Here is a 21790-nt window from a genome sequence, read left to right as displayed (position 1 = left end):
CTGTTATCTGCGCAGAATATTGCTGACCCGCCTTTGCAAAGAGGTTTGAAATCTGTGGCTTAAAAGCTCATGTAAGTGCACATTTTTTTTAACACACTTTAAAAAGAAAGCACATAAAATAATTGTTCTCTTTGCAGGGTATCTGTGCAGATCAGTGCCAAGTGTCTGACTACCATCGCTACCAGACAGTAGAGATGAATGCAAGTGTGTTGGGGGAACTAAAGAGATTGTTTGAAGCCAAAGCGGAGCACGTGCATCAGACGTTGGTGCTTCACTCGTACACTTCAATGTTGTCCCGCTTGCAGGTGGAGTCTTATATCTATGGATTGCTTAATAGCTCATCCCTGCTGAGATCTGTGGCTGTTCAACAACAAGAGCAAGGTGTGTCCCCGATCTGAGTTTCCGCCTCTGGTGTCCCTAGCATGCAGAATACTACACCTGATCTATGTAGTGCCACTGGCTTTGCCTGTGTCAGAAAAATATTGTAGTTCTGCCTGCAGGGGGTGTGCAGAAGGGAGGCTTTACCTTAAAGTAACAGAGATATTTTTATCTCAGAGTTGCTATTTAGTGATTATAAGATGTTTTAAAAAGCCACTCTAAAAAACTAGTGTCTTAGTTTTAGAGTGTAGTAGAGTATTTGTTTGGATTTAATATAATATACAGTAGAACCTCGGAGTTATGAACACCAGAGTTACAAATTGACCGGTCAACCACACACCTCATTTGGAACTGGAAATACGCAATCAGGCAGCAGCAGAGGACCCTCCCTCCCCACCCCCCCAAAAAACCCCCCCCCAAAAACCCAAAACAAAACACCAAATGCAGTATATCGTGCTGTGTTAAATGTAAGCTACTAAAAAATAAAGGGGAATTTAAAAAAAAGATTGACAAGGTAAGGAAATTCTGCTTGTTTCATTTATAGTAAGATGGTTAAAAGCAGCATTTTTCTTCTGTAAAGTTTCAAAGCTGTATTAAGTCAATGTTCAGTTGTAAACTTTTGAAAGAACCACCATAATGTTTTGTTCAGAGTGACTAACAACATTCCCGAGGTGTTCGTAACTCTGAGGTTCTACTGTACATATAAAGGACAAAGGAGAAATTTTCTATAGAACCCCTAAAGCCATGAGGGCATTAGTCAGCCTAGCAGGGCTCTTAAGAGTCAGCAGTGTCAGAGCTCTAATTCTGTTTCTAATTCACAGCTTCTAAGCAGTCAGAAAACCTTTCCTCGGACTTGGGTCACCTGAAAGAATGTGTCAGCATTCTTTTCGGTTTCACGCGCAGAGTTATCGAAGATCCTCAGTTCCAGAGTGACCTCCTCCGTTGGCTGCAAAGGCTGGTAAGGGAGGAGTGTGTGGAGTAAGAGCTGTTTATTAAAATGAACTGAATCGGTCCCAGTGGCCATCCCTGGAAACCTCACCACTGCTCTTGCTGTTTGGTGTCCTGGGTGAAAAGAATTTGGTGGTTTCATTCCAGGTCTTAGCAGACAATGGCCACATCACTGAAACCACTAGGATAATTGTTGATAGAATCAATGGAGAGGCCAAGTGTTGAGAGGACTGGAGCCTGTGAACCCCAAAGTGGTTGGTTTGGATAGGACAGAGCACATTAATGAGGCAGCATGGGGAAAACTCACAGTACTTCAGCTCATGTTGGAGATGGAGGTCTTCATGGCTGTCAATCTGGTAATCTTTCATCACTCAGTTTCACTACATCAGTTCTTTGTATTGTAGCTCTTAAATCAAGCAGCGGCCCCTGCTTGTCAAAGAGCACTTTTGTCCCCTTCAGCGTTTTGGTGATACAGCATTCTTTGTACAAACCCATTGGGTGTTGGAAAGTGCAAGGAGAATAATAGAAATGCCAGGTTTTAACAAGTCTGTGAAGGAGCCAACCTTGAAATTGCCCTTACATGTTGCTCTTTATTGTTTAGGTGTCAGTCTTGCAAAGAGTTGGCTGTCCAGGGGACCACCTCTTCCTTTTAAACCACATCCTCCGTTGCCCAGCTGGTGTTAGCAGATGGGCTGCTTCGTTCATTCAGGTGTGAATGTTTAATCCTGTGTGCTTTGCTTTTTTTGGCTGAGATTTTGGAATGGGTAGGAGAAAAGAAGAGTATCCCTCCTGCTTGAAACCATAAGACTATTACTAGACTAACTGGCGATTCCAGAAATATGGAATCTGGGGCCTAGGAAGGAGAGGAGCCAAAGTCTTTCTGTGGGGTTTTCGTGGGCTGGATTTTCAGCCCTACCAATCTTGTAGTGAGATCTGCAGCTAAAGGCAGAAGCTGTGTCTCCTTCGAAGACTTGTTTCTCTCTTAGATCAGCAAGTGGGCTTTGTCAAGATTTTCCTTTAATGTTAGAAAGTTAAAGGAAAAGCCACATAATGGAAATTCAGAGATTTTATGTAGATGCTGAAACTAAGCAGCTGTGGATTCTGGTTTGCTTAGACTGAAATTTTGTTTTAATTTCAGATCAGAGTCTTGGATAACCCATCAGGAGTCTTTCAGTTTATGCAGTCTCTTGCCTTGCTTATGTCTCCTGTCAAGTAAGTGGGAAAGGAGAGAATTTGTACACGTGTTCTGAAAATGCTTATCTGTGGATATTCAAACACATGGTGGCACTAGGTATATTCAGATGACGTTGAGGAATTGTCAAAATGGGCACAGTGAACTGACAGTTAAGTCTAAAGCCTTGTCGTTATTCACTCATCCCCTATTTACAGCCTCGGCACTATTCTCAGATGCTAAATGTTTATCATGATGAATGTGCAGTAGCCCTATTGTTCTTCTCAACGTTGAAATAAAGTTCTTGGCTACTGTTCGGAGGAACAATTGTTATGGATGAAAAGGAAGTTCCTGAGTCAGTAGGTCTGGAACAATTGTTGCATGCAAAGATTATGCTGTTTAATATTTTCCCCTATACTTCTAACTTTACTCAGAAAAAACAATTGCAATACTTGATGAAAACAGTGACGTCAAGGACCAGTGTTAACAAATGAAATAAAATTAAATGATCTGATCAAACCACAATCTTCTCCTGTTTGAGTGGCCTCCTCCCCACCCCGCTCTGTTAGATTAGTAAAGGTTAGTGTGAGGTAAAGTTTAGTAAAGGTAAAGTTCTATGTTTGTGTGTGCTCACTGCATTATGAGAGTTACAGCCACTGGTTTTCTGAGTGTCAAGATAGTAGCTATTGAGCTTAATTGATCTGAAGCAGGTCTACAGAAATATTTTAAATGGCTAAGGAGAGAGCTGGACTGAGTTATTTTTAGAGTTAATATTAGTCAAGCCTGGATAGTCTGAACTCCAGTTAACTGAAACCTCAACCATCTGTTGGAGCCTTGATTTCAGTGCATAAGGATTTATATGCTAAGCTGAACTGGCTGAGGCAGTGGGGGAAAGAAATTGGCCTACACATTTTGACGTCTGTGCTCAGAGTTTGCAGGCTAGATTGAAAAGCCTGGAGCAGATCCTTCATCTCTTGTAAATCTGCAAAGCTTCATTGAACTTCTTGAAGCTATACTGAAGTACATCAGCTGAGGATCTGGTTCCCTGAGGGCAGACTTCAGTCTGTTGAGCCAGGTTTTGGGTGTCCCCAGAAACCTTGCATAGTTAGAGTTGCACTGTAGCTATTTCAAGTCAATAACAGTAGCAGTGAATCTAGTGTCTTAAAATGAGTATGAATTTACAGCGATCAACTTTTCTTTTTTCTGATCACCGGTGTTGGATGCTGAGAGAAGATGTAGTTATCCTGACAGTATGTGTAGTGTTTCACCAACATGTTGCTGGCCCTGACAGGTTGAGAGAAATTAGACCTTAAGATTGTGTCATTTTGGTTACTATGTTGCTTTTCCCCTTACTTCATTTTTGATGTGGAAGTAAAATCAGCTGACATCACCTGTACAGTTAATGAATCATGTACACCGTTTGTAAACCAGTATTTGAGGATATTAGGTGGTCTAAAGTATGGGATTCTGTCTCTAGAGGCTTTCAAGTTAACAGCCACTAAAATAATCTTGAAATGGAAGTCTGAAGAAAAACATGATGACCAGAATGAGGAGTTTAAGGTCCAGTGACTAGCTGTCAGAGCTAGATATGAGTGCTTCATACCACGGGAGGAGTCCCAGCTTTCAGCTGGTATATAAAACATTTGGTTATAGTCCTTTTGATTTATGAACTTATGGCTTGTATTCACTTTTCAAGGCCCTTCATGGCCTATCACCACGCTTCTAGCCATCTTTCATTCACTATCAAGACGTAGACTCCTGTCTTGGATTGGCCAATGATCGATCAATCCATCTAAGATACTTTTATGGCCCTCATGACCATAGTATGACAGTCCTTCATGAATTTATCCCCACAACATCCCTGTGAGGTTGGGCAGTGCTGTTATTCCCATTTTACATACTTGGAACTGAGGCACAAAGAGGCTAAGTGATGTGCCCAAGGTCACCCAGGAAGTCTGGTAGGGCAGGGAGTTGACCTAGTTCAGATTAGGATCCTAGGTTGGTGCCCAGATCCACTGGATGATCCTTCCCCTTATGATGCCAGCTTTCACTGCCCACTTGTTAAATTTTCAAACATGCACCTTTGTGCTGTCTCCCATGCTTCCCCTCACACTTGGATGGAACTCCTTGAAAACGTTCACTGTCTTGTCATGCTCCAAATCCCTCCTTAAAACTCTCTGTTGCTGTGATGCTTAAAAGAACTTGACAACGATTAGGCAGTGGGTGCTAAACCGTTGCCCATCATGCTCACCAGCATTGTCTCATTATTTCTTTGTGCTTTCCTGTCTGCCTGTATCCACCTGTTGTCTTATCTTACACTTGGACTCTAAGATCTTTTGGGCAGGGATCATCTTTTTGTTCTGTATTTGTACAGTGTCTGGCACAGTGGGATCCTAGTTTGTGACTGGAGCTCCTAGGTGCTACCGCAATACAATTAATCACTGTCACTGCTTTTGGACTGACCATAGCAAATACTGGCTGTCAGATCAGTGTAACTTTCAGCCCCTGGTTCACCTGCAGATGTTTGGCAATGGCTGGCATAAGCTGTCTCTTTTTTTCCATTTTGTTTATTATGGATTCACAAAGGTACCCAGCAATGCGTGTGCTGTAAATTGTAACAGCAGTGTCCCTTAGAATGGGCGTCTTGCAAACAAGGGTTGATAGCAGTTTACATTTTTCAGGGTATGGTGCATAAATCAACTCATTAAATTGGTAATCAACTTGAGTATGAGTTTTTATTGACTGGTAACTTGTTCCACACTTGATGCATTGGGCAGCCTTGTTAGTTTCTTATTCCTGTGTGAGTTTTAAGAGGTTTTTAAAACAAAAAGAATAGTTGGACTGCAAATCTCGAATGTTTACTTTGTTTCTCTAATTTACTTAAGCCTGGCTTTCATATGAAATGAACTTGTATTCCCCAGAAATCGAGCAGACTTCATGTGCCACATGACACCAAGTGAAAGAAAATCCTCCACCTCCTCTGGGAAAGAATCTGGGAATTGGACGTTAGTGGATGAGGGAGGAGAAGAGGTACTTTAAAACTAAACAGCTCTGCTTAATGCTTGTGCTCAAGCCTGTTGTAGGGGTCTTACTGAAGGGTTGGAGGAGGGAAAAATTAAATATTCTCCTGTAATGGATTTCCATTTCAAACAATAAATTTTATATTCCCTTCATCGTAGAACAGTGATACTCAGACCTCAGTTGTTCAGGAGCCAAATCAGCAATCAACATCATAGGTGCTGGAACTGGGGGTGCTACTGCACCCCCTGGCTTGAAGTTTTTTCAGTTATATATAGGGTTTATAGTTTGCTTCAATAGCTCTCACAACCTCCATTATACAAATTGTTCCAGTACCGCTGATCAACATTACCCAAAAGAGCCACACAAGTATGCATTCATGGTGTCATTTACCATAGTACTATTCATTTTTAAACAGTATCACGGGAAATATTTAGTTATAAAAAATTCTCGCAGCAAATAACTTAATGCAAGTTGATAACATATTGGTTAATAACATAATAAAAGTATCCTGAGTGGTTAATAATTTAGATTGGTTAATAATTAAATCACACTATTTTAATACCATGTTCTGCAAAGAGCTGCAGGAGACGCATTAAAGAGCTGCTTGTGGATCTTGAGCCGCAGTCTGAGTATCACTGTCCTAGAGTATTACATTTCCAGTAATATAAATCTGAGATTAAATTACCTGAGGTATTCTGTTGGGAAGGAGGGAGATAGAATAGACTGTTCTTAAAATAGTTGTTTAAAATTACCCTTGTTATTTAATAGTGTGGAAATAGATACCCATTTGAGAACTTTCCTCCTTTCAGTCATCATGGAAATATTGCTGTGCTGGGGGCTATGATGTTTTTCCCCTCTTACTTTAAAGATGGTATCTACCACTTCTTTATAGTTGATGGCTGCTGTCGTATAGGAACACACAGAGAAGGGGAATGAAAAGTATATGTTGTGAGTGTGATGCTTCCTAGGCGTGCCCAGCGTTGTGAGGTACCGCACTGCACCTGCCCTTAGCATTGAGCAGTCTTGTCTGTGCCTTCTGTGGGTCAGTTCCCTGAAACCACCAGCCTCTGGCAGCACAAGCACTGCTTTCCAGGCCTCTGCAGGACACAATAGGCACACACCAAACCCTCTCCGCTACACCGCCCTGCCTCCCCCGTCCTCAGAATGTTCCCTGCAGTGCCCAGCATCTTATCCATTGGACGCACGCAGAATTAGCAGGCCCTGCTGTTCACAAGGGAACCATACACACTAGCTTGTAAGAGTCAACCCAAAATCACTGCTTTGCTTAACACCACAGCACTTAGGTATATTTATAGTGAAAACAAGAATAACTTTGGTTACCGAAGAACAGAGACTCCATTGACAATGAGTAAGAATATTGGAAACAAAGGCTTACATATAAAATAAAATCATTGTCTACAGAAGTTTATCTTGCCCAAGGTTTTTTCCAGCATTTTCAGCCAAGCCTTACTGAGACCTTTCGTAAAGCAGAATCACTGTCCTTTTACTTCCTCAGTGAAGGGTGACAGGGTGTCCTCTTTGCCCCCACAAATATAGTTGAGCAAGCCTCTGATGTGCACCTTCAGAAACGGTTCTTCCCATTGCTCTTTCTCTTCATGTTAGTTTCTTTCTGAAGTCCCCACAATCCTTCATTTGCATTCAGCTCAGACTGATGATAGGAGACTCATTTGTGAAGTATATTCTACTTAGTTTACATTCAAACAGCCATCTAGATAAAACATTTCTTGTCTGACAGGAAACTAGTTTTTCACCTTGGCTGGCAACCTGTCCCTAAACCCTGACCTTACAATTTTTAGTGCATGTACATAACTCCTTACATAGTACCTGTACAGAAATGTCAATGTTATTGGTGACCAGAGTGATATAGACTTTTACTGGAAATCTTACATGACATTCTTTGGTGAACTAGAACACACATAGCCTCAAGAGATTCCTATAGCCCCTACGCACCCCCTCTGTGCGCCAGGCCAGTTGGCACTGACATTCAGGGGTCACAGTGAGGAGTGGGAAGAAGACCAGTATCCCCTTTTCTACATTCTTTCTCTACCCTCCCCCCACTTCCCTTCAAAAGAAAACTGGAGGTAGATAGTACAATAGTCAGGGCCATTCATTGTCTGTCTCCCTCCCTCCCTCCCTCCCTCCACCCTTGGGGAAGGTAATAAAATCCACTCTGATTTTTTTTTTTTTTGTAGGATGAAGATCCTGAAACTAGCTGGATTCTCCTTTTGGAAGATGACTTGATTGTCCTCCTGTCACAGTTTCCATTTCATGAACTGTTTCAGCATTTTCTTGGGTTTAACTCTAAAGGTGAATTGGCTGCTAAATACGTAGACTTATAGGGGATAAGGAATGATTTTTAATGTTAAACATGTCAGGGATTTCTATTTTTCCAGTGTACTCTGAAGGATTAGATTTTATTCCATCTTTCACTCTGATCTGTTAAACAGTTCCTTTTTGGTAACTGGCAGTAGATCTGCTTTTCAGATCCCATCTCTTTTCCCTGGCCTATGAGTTATAAACCACTCACTCCTTGTGCTCAATCAGCTTCTCCATCTCTGTCCACCCACGTGAAGAGATTGCCTGCAGGGGATCTTGTAACTTACATAAATTATTTGTACTTGCACAATTAGATTTTAATCTACTATGAATCTATCTGTTATAAAATGGTATTCATGTTGTATGAAATAAGTCATATAGATAGCAGAATAGAAATGCATTCCTCATTGCTTCTAATGTGTTTTGAGTTCTAAATTTCTAGGTAACTTTCTGATTTTTGTGAAGCTTATGCTTCAGTGTTTTGATTTTGTAGGTGTTTATTTCCCTGAAAAAACAACCCCTCAGGAGATGATGAAGATTTTTTCCTTTGCGAACTCCTTAGTGGAGCTTCTAGCTGTGGGGCTGGAAACATTTAACAGAGCACGCTACAGGCAGTTTGTGAAACGAATTGGTCATCTTATCAGGTAAGAGGAACAGCTTTCTTTCCTCTGTCACGTGAATCTGCACAGACAGATCTTGGAGTTTAACAGGGGTTTAATAGGGGCAGCAATAGATCTAGCAATGTTAGTGTGTGTGTGTGTGCGCGCGCGTGTGTGCAGGCATAAATGTATGTGAGGGTATGAATGTGAGAGTACTCTCTTTAGGACAAAGGTTATGGCTTCCTTCATACTTGTTTGGTGCTGAGCACGTTAATGGTGCTTTATTAATTATTAGATGTGTGGACTTTTTTGTGTATACTGTCAATCCCTGAGGAAGGGATGTATTTGACACACAAGCTTATGTGTCCTAACCAATTTGGTCTAGTAAAATGTCAACTTATTTATCTGTAAGACCAAGGAAAGATAACATAGGAATTATGACTCTGTAAAGTTCTCCACAGATGGAAAACTCTGAGGGTATAGGTGCCAGACTCTCTGAAACTTTAGGACAGAAGATTGAGTTTTTGGCTCTTGCTTGTGATCAGAGTTGCTGTTTCTGGACACTGATGATGTACTCTCTGATCTTTTTATCCTCCTTTCCCTTAACCCCCATTGCATAGGATGACAGTTTGTTATGTGAGCGACCACTGGGCCCAGTATGTTAGCTGCAATAAAGAATATGGATCAATAATGCACCCCTATTCTGTAGAAAAACTGCAAGTAGAATTTGATGAACTGTTTCTTCGGGCTGTTCTACATGTGCTGAAGGCAAAAAGGTAGGAAATCCCACTGAAGGATATAAAAACTCACACCCAAATGCTATTAAAAACAATAGGAGGGTGAAAGTTATGTCTACAGGTGGGACAAAATAAAACCCTGCATCCGAACAGCCCAGGCTGCAGAATCCAGAATCTGCATGGACAGCTTTGATCTGATTGTGACTTAATATTTTAATAGTGTTTCAGTATTTTCTGTGGATTCAGACTAGACTGTAACATGCAAGATCCTTTAAACATGTAGATGGTTACCAAAAAGGGGAGAGGTTAGAATTCAAATTTCAGGCTTCTGTAACTTTTATGCTGTGGGGACTTGCCCAGCGCAAAGTGGGATCAAGATCAAGGGAACAGAAAGCCCACTCTTGTACTCCTCTTCCCCAAATGAGGTGTGGGCTCCTCAGCAGAGGGTCTGGACCTGTAACTTCTTTTCAGGTACTGAGGCTTATTATTGTGCAAATTATTTCTACTTGGCTTGAAATCCAACAGGCTGGGCGTCTGGCTGTTCATGTCTGAGATGCCTTATGGAACGTTATCGAGTCGCATGCTTTGGAAGCTCTTCTTCATCATGCATTGTGCAGAAAATGAACACCTGGAAAATATCTGCTCCACCGTGCAGCCTGCCGACTGCAAGCACAAACTCGGAGGTAGAATTCCTTTGCTTGCGGAACCTGCAGGGCAGTGTTTTGAATTCTGTTCTGGATCCGTAGCTAAACGCGGCCCTTCTTCCAGTGCCTAGGCTTGTGAATTCCAAAGAACAAGGATGTTGCCCCTTCTGATTGGTGACTGCAATCACTCATTTTTTAACAGGGTGGCGCCCACCTCTCGCGGACGGCCCCTTTCTGGATGGGCGGCCCCTTTCTTTCAGTTCTTATAACGGGATGGCACCCTTCTGTGTTACTGCAAAGTTAACTGCATTCACACAGTTTTCTAAAAACAAAGTTGAAATCTTCAGTTCAAACACTCAGCGGTTGTGTAGTGTTCTCTTTAATCCAGTACATGGCACAACAACTTTTGTTGTACTACGTCTGGGAGAAGCAGAGTTTCCCCAAGGCTTTGTAACACAGAATTCTTGGACATCAGTTGGTCTTGGGGTTCAGTGTTCCAGTGCTCACTTTAGTTTTCAGTTAGTGCAGAATGACTTCACTAGCTTAACTGCTGTCTAAAATTATGGTATATGGGATGAGCAAAATCCCTGAACTTACTTAAAACCTACCTGCCATGCTTGGCTGTCCCCAGTTCTGATCTTGCCTTGACTGATTATATAAACTGTTTAAAACTGATAAAAAGAAAAGGTCTTGTAACAGCATCGGGACTCACCTTTTGTGAGTGCCCCTGCCCGGGGTCAGTGTTCAACAAGATCAGCAGCACCCATCACAGTACCATCATCTAGGTTCTGGGTTCAGTTTCCTGGGCTCAGTCCTGCCTGCACTGACCTGTCCATGGTCCTGCTGCTCTTCAAGCCAGCCAGGCACCCAGTTATCGGGAGCCTTCCCTGGGCTCAATCCTGCCTGCGGTGAGCTGTCTGCGGTCCTGCTGCTTTCCAGGCAGCCAGGCACCCGGTTTTCCCTCTTCAGGCTCCAGCCGGTAACTGAGTGCTCTGCCTGTGCTGTTTCCTTTTATATGGCCCTTTTGGCCCCTGATTAGCTGCTCCAGCAGCCTCTCTGATTGGCTGTCTGGAGGACTTCTGTTCTGCTTTTTTCTGGGGTGAGGCTGGGTCACGAGGCCTCCAGCAGAGGGCCTCCAGACCTAGTTCACCCCATCACAGGTTTTTTCACACAATTTGTAGTTCACTTGTGGAAATCATTGCCACAAGATATCATTGAAGCCAACAGGTTAATAAATTCTTTAAAAACCCAACCATTTTTATGACTAACGAGCATCCAGAGTTAGAGTAATAACAATTAACACCCCCCTCCCCCACCCTAGGAGTTTTGGAAAGAATATAAATCTTCATGCTTCAGGACATAAACCAACCTATAACTATTGGGGTTTGGAAGGAATCTTTCAGGTGGGCAGGGTATTCCATAACTGCCTGCTGCTGGGTTTCTTGCACCTTATCTAAAAGGGCTGGGACTGGCCACTTTTGGAGACAGGATACTGCACTATGTGGGCCATGGGTTCGATCCATCCTAGCAATTAGTATGTCTCTGTTTCTGTTCCTGGTATTAAGACTACAGGTAAAATACATGTTTAGTTACAGGAGGCAATTAACCATTTCACCTATATTGACCTGTGTTCCCTCCATGTGATTTGCAGACCCAGAACACACTGAAAATTTTGAGAAGTATCTTACATCCATGAACTGCTCGGAAGAAATTTGTCTGCTCACCACGTTTGCTCAGATGGCACAAGCCAAGCGGGCTGATGTGGATGAGGACTTCATCAGAGTCGTCGTACTGGAGATATATGAGGTGGGCAATGCCACGGGGTCAATTCTGTGAGGTGCTGAGCACTACTGTGGGGCACTGAGCAGTCTTCCATTGTTAAGTTAAATGGAAAGTTCAAGGCATTCAGCATCCCTTAGGATTAGGGCTTTAATTTATAACCCTATCAAACTGTTCTCTTCTCCTGGCTTGATTGTTTAATACTCTAGGACTGAAATAAAGTATTCTGGATGGCTCGTTTGTCATTGCTACATAGGAATATCACTTCTGTAGACCAGGCTGAAATGAACAAAGTCAGGATATGGGAAATCTTTTCCTTTCCTTGGCTTATTCCCTTTCTCTGTTGGAGCTGGCCTGCAGTGCATCAGAACTGACTGACCTGGAGCTCTGACTCTCCAATTTTATTGCTCCCCATGTGTGCTCCATTTTAATTTTCTGCGACCCATGGAGTCCATGCAGTCCGGTCCAATAACTTTTCATGCTGTGTCAGGATAAACAGTTAAGAACTTGGACTGGAGTTTGCAGTTTGTAAACACCACTGTCCAGGATCAGCAGAAGAAAATACATATTATTTTATTGTATTCTCCACTACACTGCCAATGAACCCAGTCATAGTGTGTGGTGGTTTTTTGGTCCTGTCCCCTCACCCCTTTTCTGTTCTTACCTTCTCAGGTATCTTATGTCAGCATTTCCACAAGAGAGACATTTTCAAAGGTTGGCAGAGAACTCTTGGGAGCAATCACTGGTGTCCATACAGGGGTCATTTCTGTACTCCTGGATCGAGTTAGAGACACCATTGAAAAAGTCGGCATGGTAAGAGCTGATCTGTGTCCTTTAAAACAGCCACTGTTAAGAGCTTAAAGTGGATGTTATGACCTAGTGTATTAAGGATGAATAACCTGAAATTTGGCACACAGTGCTTTGTTAGGGGGTGCAAATAGACGCTGGTTGTGCTGTGGCTGTGAGCAAATATGCTCAGTGTGTTCAGATGGGAGTAAATAGAATGGGGGAAGGAGGGATGCTGGGCTCGGTGTTGAGTAACCGTCAGTCCTTTTCCAGGGTGTTGTACAGTTCTGAGCACATTGTCAGCACTAAAGAAACCAATCTCTTTAACCATTGATTTGTAATATGTGTACCCCCCCCCGACCCCCCTACAGGTTTCCTTATACTTGTTTAAAGAGCTGCCATTGTATCTTTGGAAGCCCTCTTCCTCGGAGATAGCGCTGATCCGTGGCTGGCTATTGAATTACAATCTGAACATGGTGGAGAATAAACTAGCCTGCATTATCCTGGAAGGGCTAAACTGGGGATTTGGTGAGCATGTATGTATTAAAAATTGAAAGCTCGACACTCAGTCAGACCTGAGAAAAACTGTTCAGTTAGCATTGTAACTAATCACAAATGTTGGAGATCAGTTAACAGCACTAAGACATTCTACTGGGATGTGATGGGTTGCTTTGTATGCATTTGAAGGTGCGAGAATGCTGGTATCCCAATGGTTTTGGAAGAGGCTAGTGGAGGAACCAGTTCTGTTCCCCTGCCATACTGTCACGGTTGTGACTGGTAGAGGCATTTGAGCTAGAGCTCCCTCATTATAAACCAGAGGAGGCAACCGGCAGTGTCTTTTCTGAGGACCTGTTGACTCTGAAATGTGCTTCTCTCCTGGGCCAGCCAGTACCCACATTTTCAGGTGCATGGCATAGATCACCTTTTCTTTTCCTGCATTTAAGGAGGCCAGTAGATTTATAGGAGGGGGGTGTGTGTGTGTGTGTGTGTCTGTCTGTCTGTCTGGAAACTGAGCTAATTTAAGTGTGAAGTCTTTGTTATGTTATGATATGGTTGGCTGGAGTCCTTTGGTGGTTGTGGAAAAGTCCTTCAAATTGGAAACTAATCTTTGGAATTGTGGTTTGAAATATTGTACAGAAACTTTAGCTTTTGAAATGTTTTTATATGATTTTTTTTTTTTGGATGGGGTCAGAAAAGTCAAAAACAAATCAATAAACTCTTGGGGTCTCTAGGAAGGTCATTCTCAATAGACAGGTCCTCAGCTGTAGAGCTCTGTGTTTAGAAGTGTCTGAGCCTGAGTTCCTTATCCTTCAGTGTATGGTGCAAGACTCCTCTTGCTGACCAAGCATTTGGCTAATCTAATGCACCAGTTATGTTCTTCCCTTTTCTATTTATATTGACATCTGTTCCTTGGTGATGTAACCAGAAGCCTGGTGAGGGTACATTACAGTGAGAATGATGATACAATTTTAAAGGTCTTCTTTAATAAAGAAAACAAACTTTAACAGGATACTACTCTTCACTTCGATCCAGCTGTCCATGCTGAAGTTGCATTAATGGTCCTAGAAGCGTACCAGAAATACCTCCCTCAAAAACCATATGGCGGGCTGCTTTCTGAAAGCATAAAACAGGTACTTTTCCCTCTCTCCCGCCCTCTCTGAATTTTTGGTGGTGGTAGAAGAAAGAAGTGTAGGATGGGAACCTCAAGGTTAATTTTAAAAAACCCAAACTCTCATGCCGTTGTATTGGGCATTTCATGACTGAAAGGATAGTTATGATGCTCGAGCTAAGGTATTTGTTTCTGTGTGTGTGTGTGTGTGTGTGTGTTAAAAGAACAATATAAAGATAGCAAAGTCAAGCTCTCAACCTTAATTCTTGCATTTCCTAACTTTTATCTGTGAAATTTTGATTCATTCCCCCTTATGCGTATGCATGATGATACAGTCTTTAATTACGTGATCCCATGTGATTTGCACAGGACCACTTCCTGTTCAATGCACAGAATGGATGATGCTCAATTAATGAGCAAGCTATTGAGTATTATGTTTTCTTCTCCTGGTTCAGTGGTTGGCCCTGATATCTATTCAGACCCTGCTGTGAATACAAAATTATTAATTTCCTCATGGGGTTTTCCTTGGTGCTCATCTCTGTAGCATCTGCATACTTCACAAACATTAAATTAATTTCCTAGCACCCCAGTTGGGAGGGTAGTATTAGCCACATTTTACAGATGGGGAACTGAGGTACAGAGAGATTAAAGTCAAAAGTATCTATCCCCCTGGCTCTGTCCTGTCCCATCTGGCTCTCTGTCTCCTTGCCCAGCCAATCCATCTCCCCACGATCCTATCTCTTAGTCCTACTCCTTTCCCTCACCCCCGCCAGCCACCAGTCCCAGTCATGCTTGTGTCCTTGCTATCCAGGTGCCTTGCCCCAATGTACTTCCCATCCCCTTTGCATTCGAATCAAGCAGCTTCCTCTTCCACACTGTCTGGGACCAGCAGAGAAGGGCACAAAAAAGACAGGCTCTCAGTTCCAATGCCAAGTCTGGCCTGGTCCACATCAGCCCACTGCTGCAATTGCAGGGAAAGTCCTGCTGAGTCCTCCATAGCCGTGAGTTGGAGCATGCTCACTGTGGATGGAATCTCCAGAGTTTTTAGCTGCTGTGCTTTAGCTAGTCTCTACTGAGCATATGTAAACTGATTTCACCCCCACCCCAAAGGCTTATAGTTTGCCCAAAGTTGGGTGGATTTTCATAGGGCAGCAAAAGGCACATCCCTGATAGAACACCCCTGTGCCAAATTTCAAGTCTCTCCTCTAAAGCATGGGCATACAGAGCTTCTCAAAGAAAAGTTTGCCAGCATTTTTTTTGACATGGGCAAAATGACATATTTTTCCCTAGCTTTGTTCTTGGAACAGCTGAATTGTTTTGGCTGAAATTTCCCCAAAACATTCAGCCTGAGACAGATGCCTGTTATGGGAAATTTCAACGCAAGCACTTAAAGTTTGGCATTTATAAACAACTAAAACAGGATCTTTATAATGGATAGTTTGGGACGAGCTTAATAATAGGTGGGGTTACCAGCCTTGCCTATAATAGGGCTTTCATTACGTTGTATCTGAATGCCTCACAATCGTCAATGTATTTATCCTCACAACATCCCTGTCGGGTGGGACAGTGCTATTAATCCCATTTTACAGATGGGGAACTGAGGCCCAGTGTCACACAGGGATCTGTGGCGAACAGGGAATTGAATCATAGTCTCTAGTCCTAGTCTAATGCCCTAACCCCTGGATCATCCTTCCTCTCTGGTCGTGTTACTTCTTTGTTATAGGTCTCCTACTTGGCTAGTGTTGTTCGTTATGGAGAGACACCCGAGACCTCCTTTAATCAGTGGGCGTGGGGCTTGATTTTGAGGTTAAAGCTGCACAGAAATGACCATGGTGTGCAGCAGTGTTGGTCTGCAGTTCCTGCTTTCAGCACTATGCTCGACATGACAGAATCAGTCATGCTTCATCCATTGCTGAAGGCCGTCAAATCAGGCATCCCTATTGGCTGTTACCTCGCATTGGCAATGACTACACTGGGTCATAGGTAAGTGTGCCTTTTACTGGTGCTTGTGATGAGTGGGTAACTTCAGTGGGCTGATCCATCCTAAATGGTAATGGATTGGGAGGGCTAATAAATTCTTCTTGTTCATCTTCAAATGGTCTCAGTGTTTTGCTGAGGGGAACAGAAAACTCTTTTCTCTGGCCGCCTCAAGAGAATGCTTTCCAGTAACATGCTGATGTATTTATTTCCTCAGTTATACCTTAGGCTCCCTTCACATTCTGGTTGAAACAGGACCAAGTGATGACAGTGTTAAAACAAAAATCGCTGGCGTAATGTCTCTACCCGTTGCAGACAAGGATTCTTTCTTAACCCTGCTAACCAAAAAGTGCTGTCTTGTATTCCCTCCCATATTAGTCTGCAGCAATGTTTTCTAACAGTGTTGCAATAGGATGTTCAGAAAATTGAAAAACATCCCTGTCTGTGTTGTGTACTAGAAATTGGTAAGACCCTTGTTACTTCAATCAAAATGTTAATGAGCATCCTAACCTAGTATTAAACGTGTTTCAAAACAGTCCTTCCTAGCATAGTCTCAGCCACTTTGTGGTTAGGCTCTCTGTGGGGTTCTCCTTTGATTAGTTCAAAACTGTACAGTGATACTACTCGTGTCCTGCCTCAATATTTTCACTCTTTTTCCAAGTTTCAGCCATTTTGCTTTCTCCATATAATGTTGATTTAATTTGTGAGGAGAAATTGCCTTAGTGTTCTTCTGAAAACATCCAGTCAATGTGCAGCGGCAGTCAAAAAGGCTAACAGAATGTTGGGAATCGTTAAGAAAGGGATAGATAATAAGACAGAAAATATCATATTGCCCCTCTGTAAATCCGTGATATGCCCACATCTTGAATACTGCGTGCAGATCTGCTCGCCCCATCTCAAAAATATATATTGGAATTGGAAAAGGTTCAGAAAAGGGCAACACACATTATTAGGGGTATGGAACAGCTTCCATATGAGGGGAGATTAGTAAGACTGGGACTTTTCAGCTTGGAAAAGAGATGACTAAGGGGGGTTATGATAGAGGTTTATGAAATTATGACTGATGTGGAGAGAGTAAATAAGGAAGTGTTATTTACACCTCATAACATAAGAACTAGGGGTCACCAAATGAAATTAATAGGCAGCAGGTTTAAAACAAACAAAGTATTTTTTCATACAATGCACAGTCAACCTGTGGAACTCCTTGCCAAAGGGTGTTGTGAAGGCCAAGACTATAACAGGGTTGAAAAAAGAACTAGATAGATTCATGGAGGATAGGTCCATCAATGGGTATTAGCCAGGATGGGCAGGGATGGTGTCCCTAGCCTCTGTTTGCCAAAAACTGGGAATGGGCAACAGGCAATGGATCACTTGATGATTACCTGTTCTGTTCATTCCCTCTGAAGCAGCTGGCATTGGCCACTGTCGGAAGACAGAATACTGGACTAGATGGACCTTTGGTTTGACCCAGTATGGCTGTTCTTATGTTCTTCCTCTCTTGCATGTATGGTTAGAGCAGTTTGATTCCATGTTTTTAAAGAGCAGTTCTAGCTTGAGAAAGTGGGTGGTGTGATCTGAGCTTAGGATGAGAAGCAAGGAACTTCTGATCTGTGCTATAATATTGACTCCTACTGTGGCTTTGAGAAAATCTTTTGCTCTGGCTCCCCATATGAAAAATGGGGGCTAATACTGATCTTATATCACAGGAATGTTGAAGGCTGATTAATGTTTAAGCAAACTGAAAAAGTAAAGAGCTATGAAAGTGGAGGTGTTTAATATTAATGTTATGTCTTCCTGGCATGGAAGATCTGGGCATAGAAATGTTATCCTCACTACGTTTGACATTGCCCCAGGGCTGCGTGTTTGTACTGCTAACACTGGATACCAGGAACTGCACTGAATGAGACGCAGGCTCCCTTTTCCCTAGAGTGTCTGAGGCTGCTGCAAGATAAGAGCAGGAATCCCATATAGCTCCTCACCTAGCATCTCCTGTAGTGAAATGCGTTGCCAGCTATTGAATGGCTTCCCATCTCCATAGGCAGCAAATACCTATCATGATTAGAAGCCTTAATTCTCTAGGGCTGACAAACCAGGAAGTTTCACCACCCTTAAATTCCTCCTCCTTTGGGGGGAATGAGGTGGAAAAACTTTAATCTGCTTGGATAAAGTCTCACAAAGACTGATGCTATTTAGTATTAGTTGGTCACTTTTTTTTTGTTTCTCTCCTTGCAGCATTGAAAAGTTCTGTGCTGAAGGGATCCCTCTGCTGGGCATACTGGTGCAGTCTAGGTACCTGAGAACAGTAGTCCATGTACTGGATAAAGTTTTACCCTTGTTCTATCCCTGCCAGTATTACCTTCTGAAGAACGAACAGTAAGCATGATTTTTATTTAACTGTAGTACCAAGGGAGAGCGTTATTAGTGTGTGGCAACAGTTGACTAGAAATGTAATCAGCATATTTGCCAAGTTGTTTTTTTACGATTGTGATCAGTGGCACAGCTGTGATGGAAACACCCACCACATGGGCTATCACTATGTGTGCAGGCATGGTGCTGAGACCAGTGCTGTAGCTTGTAGCACAGTTCTCCAGTCTCTGGACAGCCTGACATGTTCTGTCTGTGGATGGGCTAGGTAGAGGAGCAGGCAGACCTCTGAGTGTCAAGCTGTTAATTCCGTTACTGCTAAGCATGTTAAAGTTCCAGTCAGAGTCTCCATAGGGCGTGGCTCAAAGGCCTGTTAACACAACGCCCTGTCATGACTAATTGCTATGTTACTAGGCCAGGCTGCATAATTTTCTATCCAGAATCAACCCCCTCCCAAGTCCTCATTGCTGTCATGCTGAAACATGGTCTGTTCTGGGACTGACTGGTCAGTACTTAGAGCCCCCTGGGGCAGGCAAGGGTAGTTTTCAGTCTCTTTCAAAGCAGCAGGTACTTCTGAGAGTGCTTTCCTCTGCAGGGTAACTTCTGCAGAGAAATCCTGAAATATAAACAGCTCCTTCCATCAGTGTGCCATGTGCCTTTCTCCTGAATGCTGATCTATGTCAGTTCTTGTCAGACATCTCTCCAGATGTTCTTCAAGACTGATGTGCACTGATACCACCCGAGCTGTCTCAGGAGCAAGGTCAGGTTTTATTAACAGGCTGTTCCTCCTCTGCCCCGCTGCCTTTCCTGGTTGTGATGCCATACTATGCTTTCTTGATTTGAGTTTTTCTCCTGTTCTTCCCGTTTCCTCTTGCAGAAGTCTGCAAGTGTCAGGCACTCCTGTGCTTATATAGCATTGCAGAGTGTATTACAAACTCTGCATATAGAACTGCTGATGTAGAGGGTGGCAGTCCACTGGCACACTGTGCAACACCAGGTAATGGGGAATTTTGGCTAATGACAATTGGGCAAATCTGTCACAAGTAGTACCGTGATCCCTGAAGAGCAGGCTGGACCTCAGTTTTTTTAAGATCTCATCTGAGACCTGTATACACAAACTGATGGAACTCACCCTCCTAAATATCACTGGCCTAGCTTTGTCACACACACATCTTCATGCCTTGTTCCATGTTGGTCCCTGTTCCTGGAATTCTTTCTGTCTCTTCCCACACCAGTCAACTTCCCTTTCATAATTCAGCTCTCTCTTGAAAACACACTATTTCTACCAAATGTTTCAGTGTTGATCTAGAGTCAGGAATCCAAACATCTTTGAAAAAGAAATTGCATTGATCTGAGATTATACAATTTGAGGGGCTGTGGCATCTGAACTGTCTGAATTAGACTGAGGTAGCTCATATGTGAGCTCTGTGCATTTCTGATGCAGTAAGGGTGATAAATTGGGTCCCATGCAGTTTACAACATGTTGGTGTGTCAGATGAGGCTGTAAAAGCCTGCCTCCTATCTTCTCTTTGCTAATATTTATGAAAAGCATGTTGAGATCTTTAGAGTAGGATGTCTTTGGTCAGAATTTTCCTTCCTTACAAGTTCTGTGTAGTGGCTCGTGCCTTTTGCTCCTGGTGCTGCTGTATTTCAGCAGTGGGGCGTTTAGGAAGGGTTGAGATGAAAATTATGGTATAAACTTAAGATGGTAGTTCAGATGTTCACGTGCTGATTTTTAAAAATGTGGACTTCTTTATAATGGTTTGGGTTTAAGTCTAATCATTGTCACCTTCGGTATTATGACACTTAAATTCCTCAGAACAAACCAACCCAGCCCTTTATGTATGATGTAGGAGAAATCTTAGAATCGAATGAATTTCATTTGTGATTATTATGGTCTCTAGGTTTTTATCTTACATCCAGCTGTTCCTTCACCTGGATAGTGGAGTTCCACAAGGCATGACCCAGCAGGTTACACACAAAGTGGCGCAACACTTGACAGGAGCAAGCAATGGAGAAAATGTTAAGCTTCTCAACAGCATGATCCAGGTCAGAAAATGAAGCATGAATGAACTGTACATCTAATGGCTGGAGGGTAATGGATTAGGATTTCACTCTGCAGAGCTCTAGTGCTGACGGTTTTTTGTTTTGTTTTTTTTTACTTGGTGTTGCAGCTCTTGATTGTTAAAAAGAGAGAACTCTCACCAGTGTTGCTTAGAATGTGGTATGAAGCATAATTTGCACACATTAGGGTTGGGTAGAGCAGGGATTAAGAGGCGTATCTGGCTGCTGTTAGGGTTTGTAAGTTTTCCTTTCTGATTGCTGGTTTGTGCTTTGGAAGATGGTACTGGTATAGAAAGAATTGGCACTGGTCTGCCAAAGTACCTGTAGCCCTATCTGCTCATGAAGTCTAGACCCCAATGGAGTTAAATGGAAAAAATACTAGGGTTAGAAAAAGATGATAAACTGATACCCGCGCTGAGATTGCAAGTTCTGCCTTGCAGGGAGAGCAGAGTGAACGCTACAGGGTAGGCATTGCCAGGCTGGGAGCCTGCAGGGTTTCAAATGTATGGCCTCAGTGGCTGTTTCTTCTCCTGCAGAGTTAGAAGCCTTAGAAATAGTCTCCTCTCCAGCAGTGTTCGTAAGCTCCAGGGACCCCCTGCGTCAACATCTCTTTATCCTGAGAATTTCTGTGGTCAGGGATAAAGAACAAAAATAGCAAACCATTTGCAGGGACGTCATTTGTGTCCTTCTGAAAAGAGACGGATATCATTAGAGCCCTTGATGCTGTCACAAAAACCAACCAATGGAAATTGGACAATTGTTCAGTACTGTTTTGTGCTTTAGTAATTCAGGCTGGGTGCTGGCTGTTAATTCCACCCTTTAACTTGGCAGACCCACATTTTTATGAGCCATCAGCCTGATGGAGTGTGGCCAGCTGCAGTGCTGGAGTTCTGGGTGCAAGTTCTCACTGCTCAACAGCTGTGGCACAGAGAGAGAGCAACGGTCTACCTGCTGGATCATCTATGCAAAGCAGCTTTTCAGTATAGTCAAGAGGACTGTGTGCAAAAACTGCTCTACCAACAGCATAAGGTAAAACAGATGAATTAGTGCAGCTGTAGAAAAGTTCTAAAGGTTTAGGTCTGGGATTATCAGTTCCAAATAAATCTCTGTTCTATATGTAGCATGAGCCCATTTATCTGAAAAGTAACAGGGATGTCGGTAACAATTGAAAAGGAGGACTTGTGGCACCTTAGAGACTAACAAATTTATTTGAGCATGAGCTTCCGTGAGCTACAGCTCACTTCATCGGATGCATTCAGTGGAAAATACAGTGGGGAGATTTATATACACACAGTGAACATGAAACAAATGGTGTTACCATACACACTGTAACGAGAGTGATCACTTAAGGTGAGTTATTACCAGCAGGAGAGCAG

At 42.8% G+C, this 21790-nt stretch overlaps 1 protein-coding gene across 1 annotated transcript in view; it reads left to right on the top strand.

Annotated features, from left to right (window-relative positions):
• EPG5 (ectopic P-granules 5 autophagy tethering factor) overlaps positions 1 to 21790 on the top strand; it is an 83965-nt gene that overhangs the window by 13472 nt on the left and 48703 nt on the right. Inside the window, exons 3-19 of the mRNA XM_074952309.1 lie at positions 138 to 381; positions 1200 to 1336; positions 1928 to 2035; positions 2465 to 2538; positions 5419 to 5527; positions 7732 to 7846; positions 8349 to 8499; positions 9075 to 9230; positions 9717 to 9874; positions 11487 to 11641; positions 12287 to 12427; positions 12772 to 12936; positions 13909 to 14031; positions 15733 to 15992; positions 18219 to 18359; positions 20255 to 20399; positions 21246 to 21443. Of these exons, the coding sequence (XP_074808410.1) occupies positions 138 to 381; positions 1200 to 1336; positions 1928 to 2035; positions 2465 to 2538; positions 5419 to 5527; positions 7732 to 7846; positions 8349 to 8499; positions 9075 to 9230; positions 9717 to 9874; positions 11487 to 11641; positions 12287 to 12427; positions 12772 to 12936; positions 13909 to 14031; positions 15733 to 15992; positions 18219 to 18359; positions 20255 to 20399; positions 21246 to 21443 (2580 nt within the window). The remainder of the gene's footprint in view (positions 1 to 137; positions 382 to 1199; positions 1337 to 1927; positions 2036 to 2464; positions 2539 to 5418; positions 5528 to 7731; positions 7847 to 8348; positions 8500 to 9074; positions 9231 to 9716; positions 9875 to 11486; positions 11642 to 12286; positions 12428 to 12771; positions 12937 to 13908; positions 14032 to 15732; positions 15993 to 18218; positions 18360 to 20254; positions 20400 to 21245; positions 21444 to 21790) is intronic.

Source organism: Natator depressus, chromosome 5 (assembly GCF_965152275.1).
Source record: "Natator depressus isolate rNatDep1 chromosome 5, rNatDep2.hap1, whole genome shotgun sequence".
Taxonomy (NCBI): Eukaryota; Metazoa; Chordata; order Testudines; family Cheloniidae; genus Natator; species Natator depressus.
This window is presented reverse-complemented; position numbering and strand designations above follow the sequence as displayed.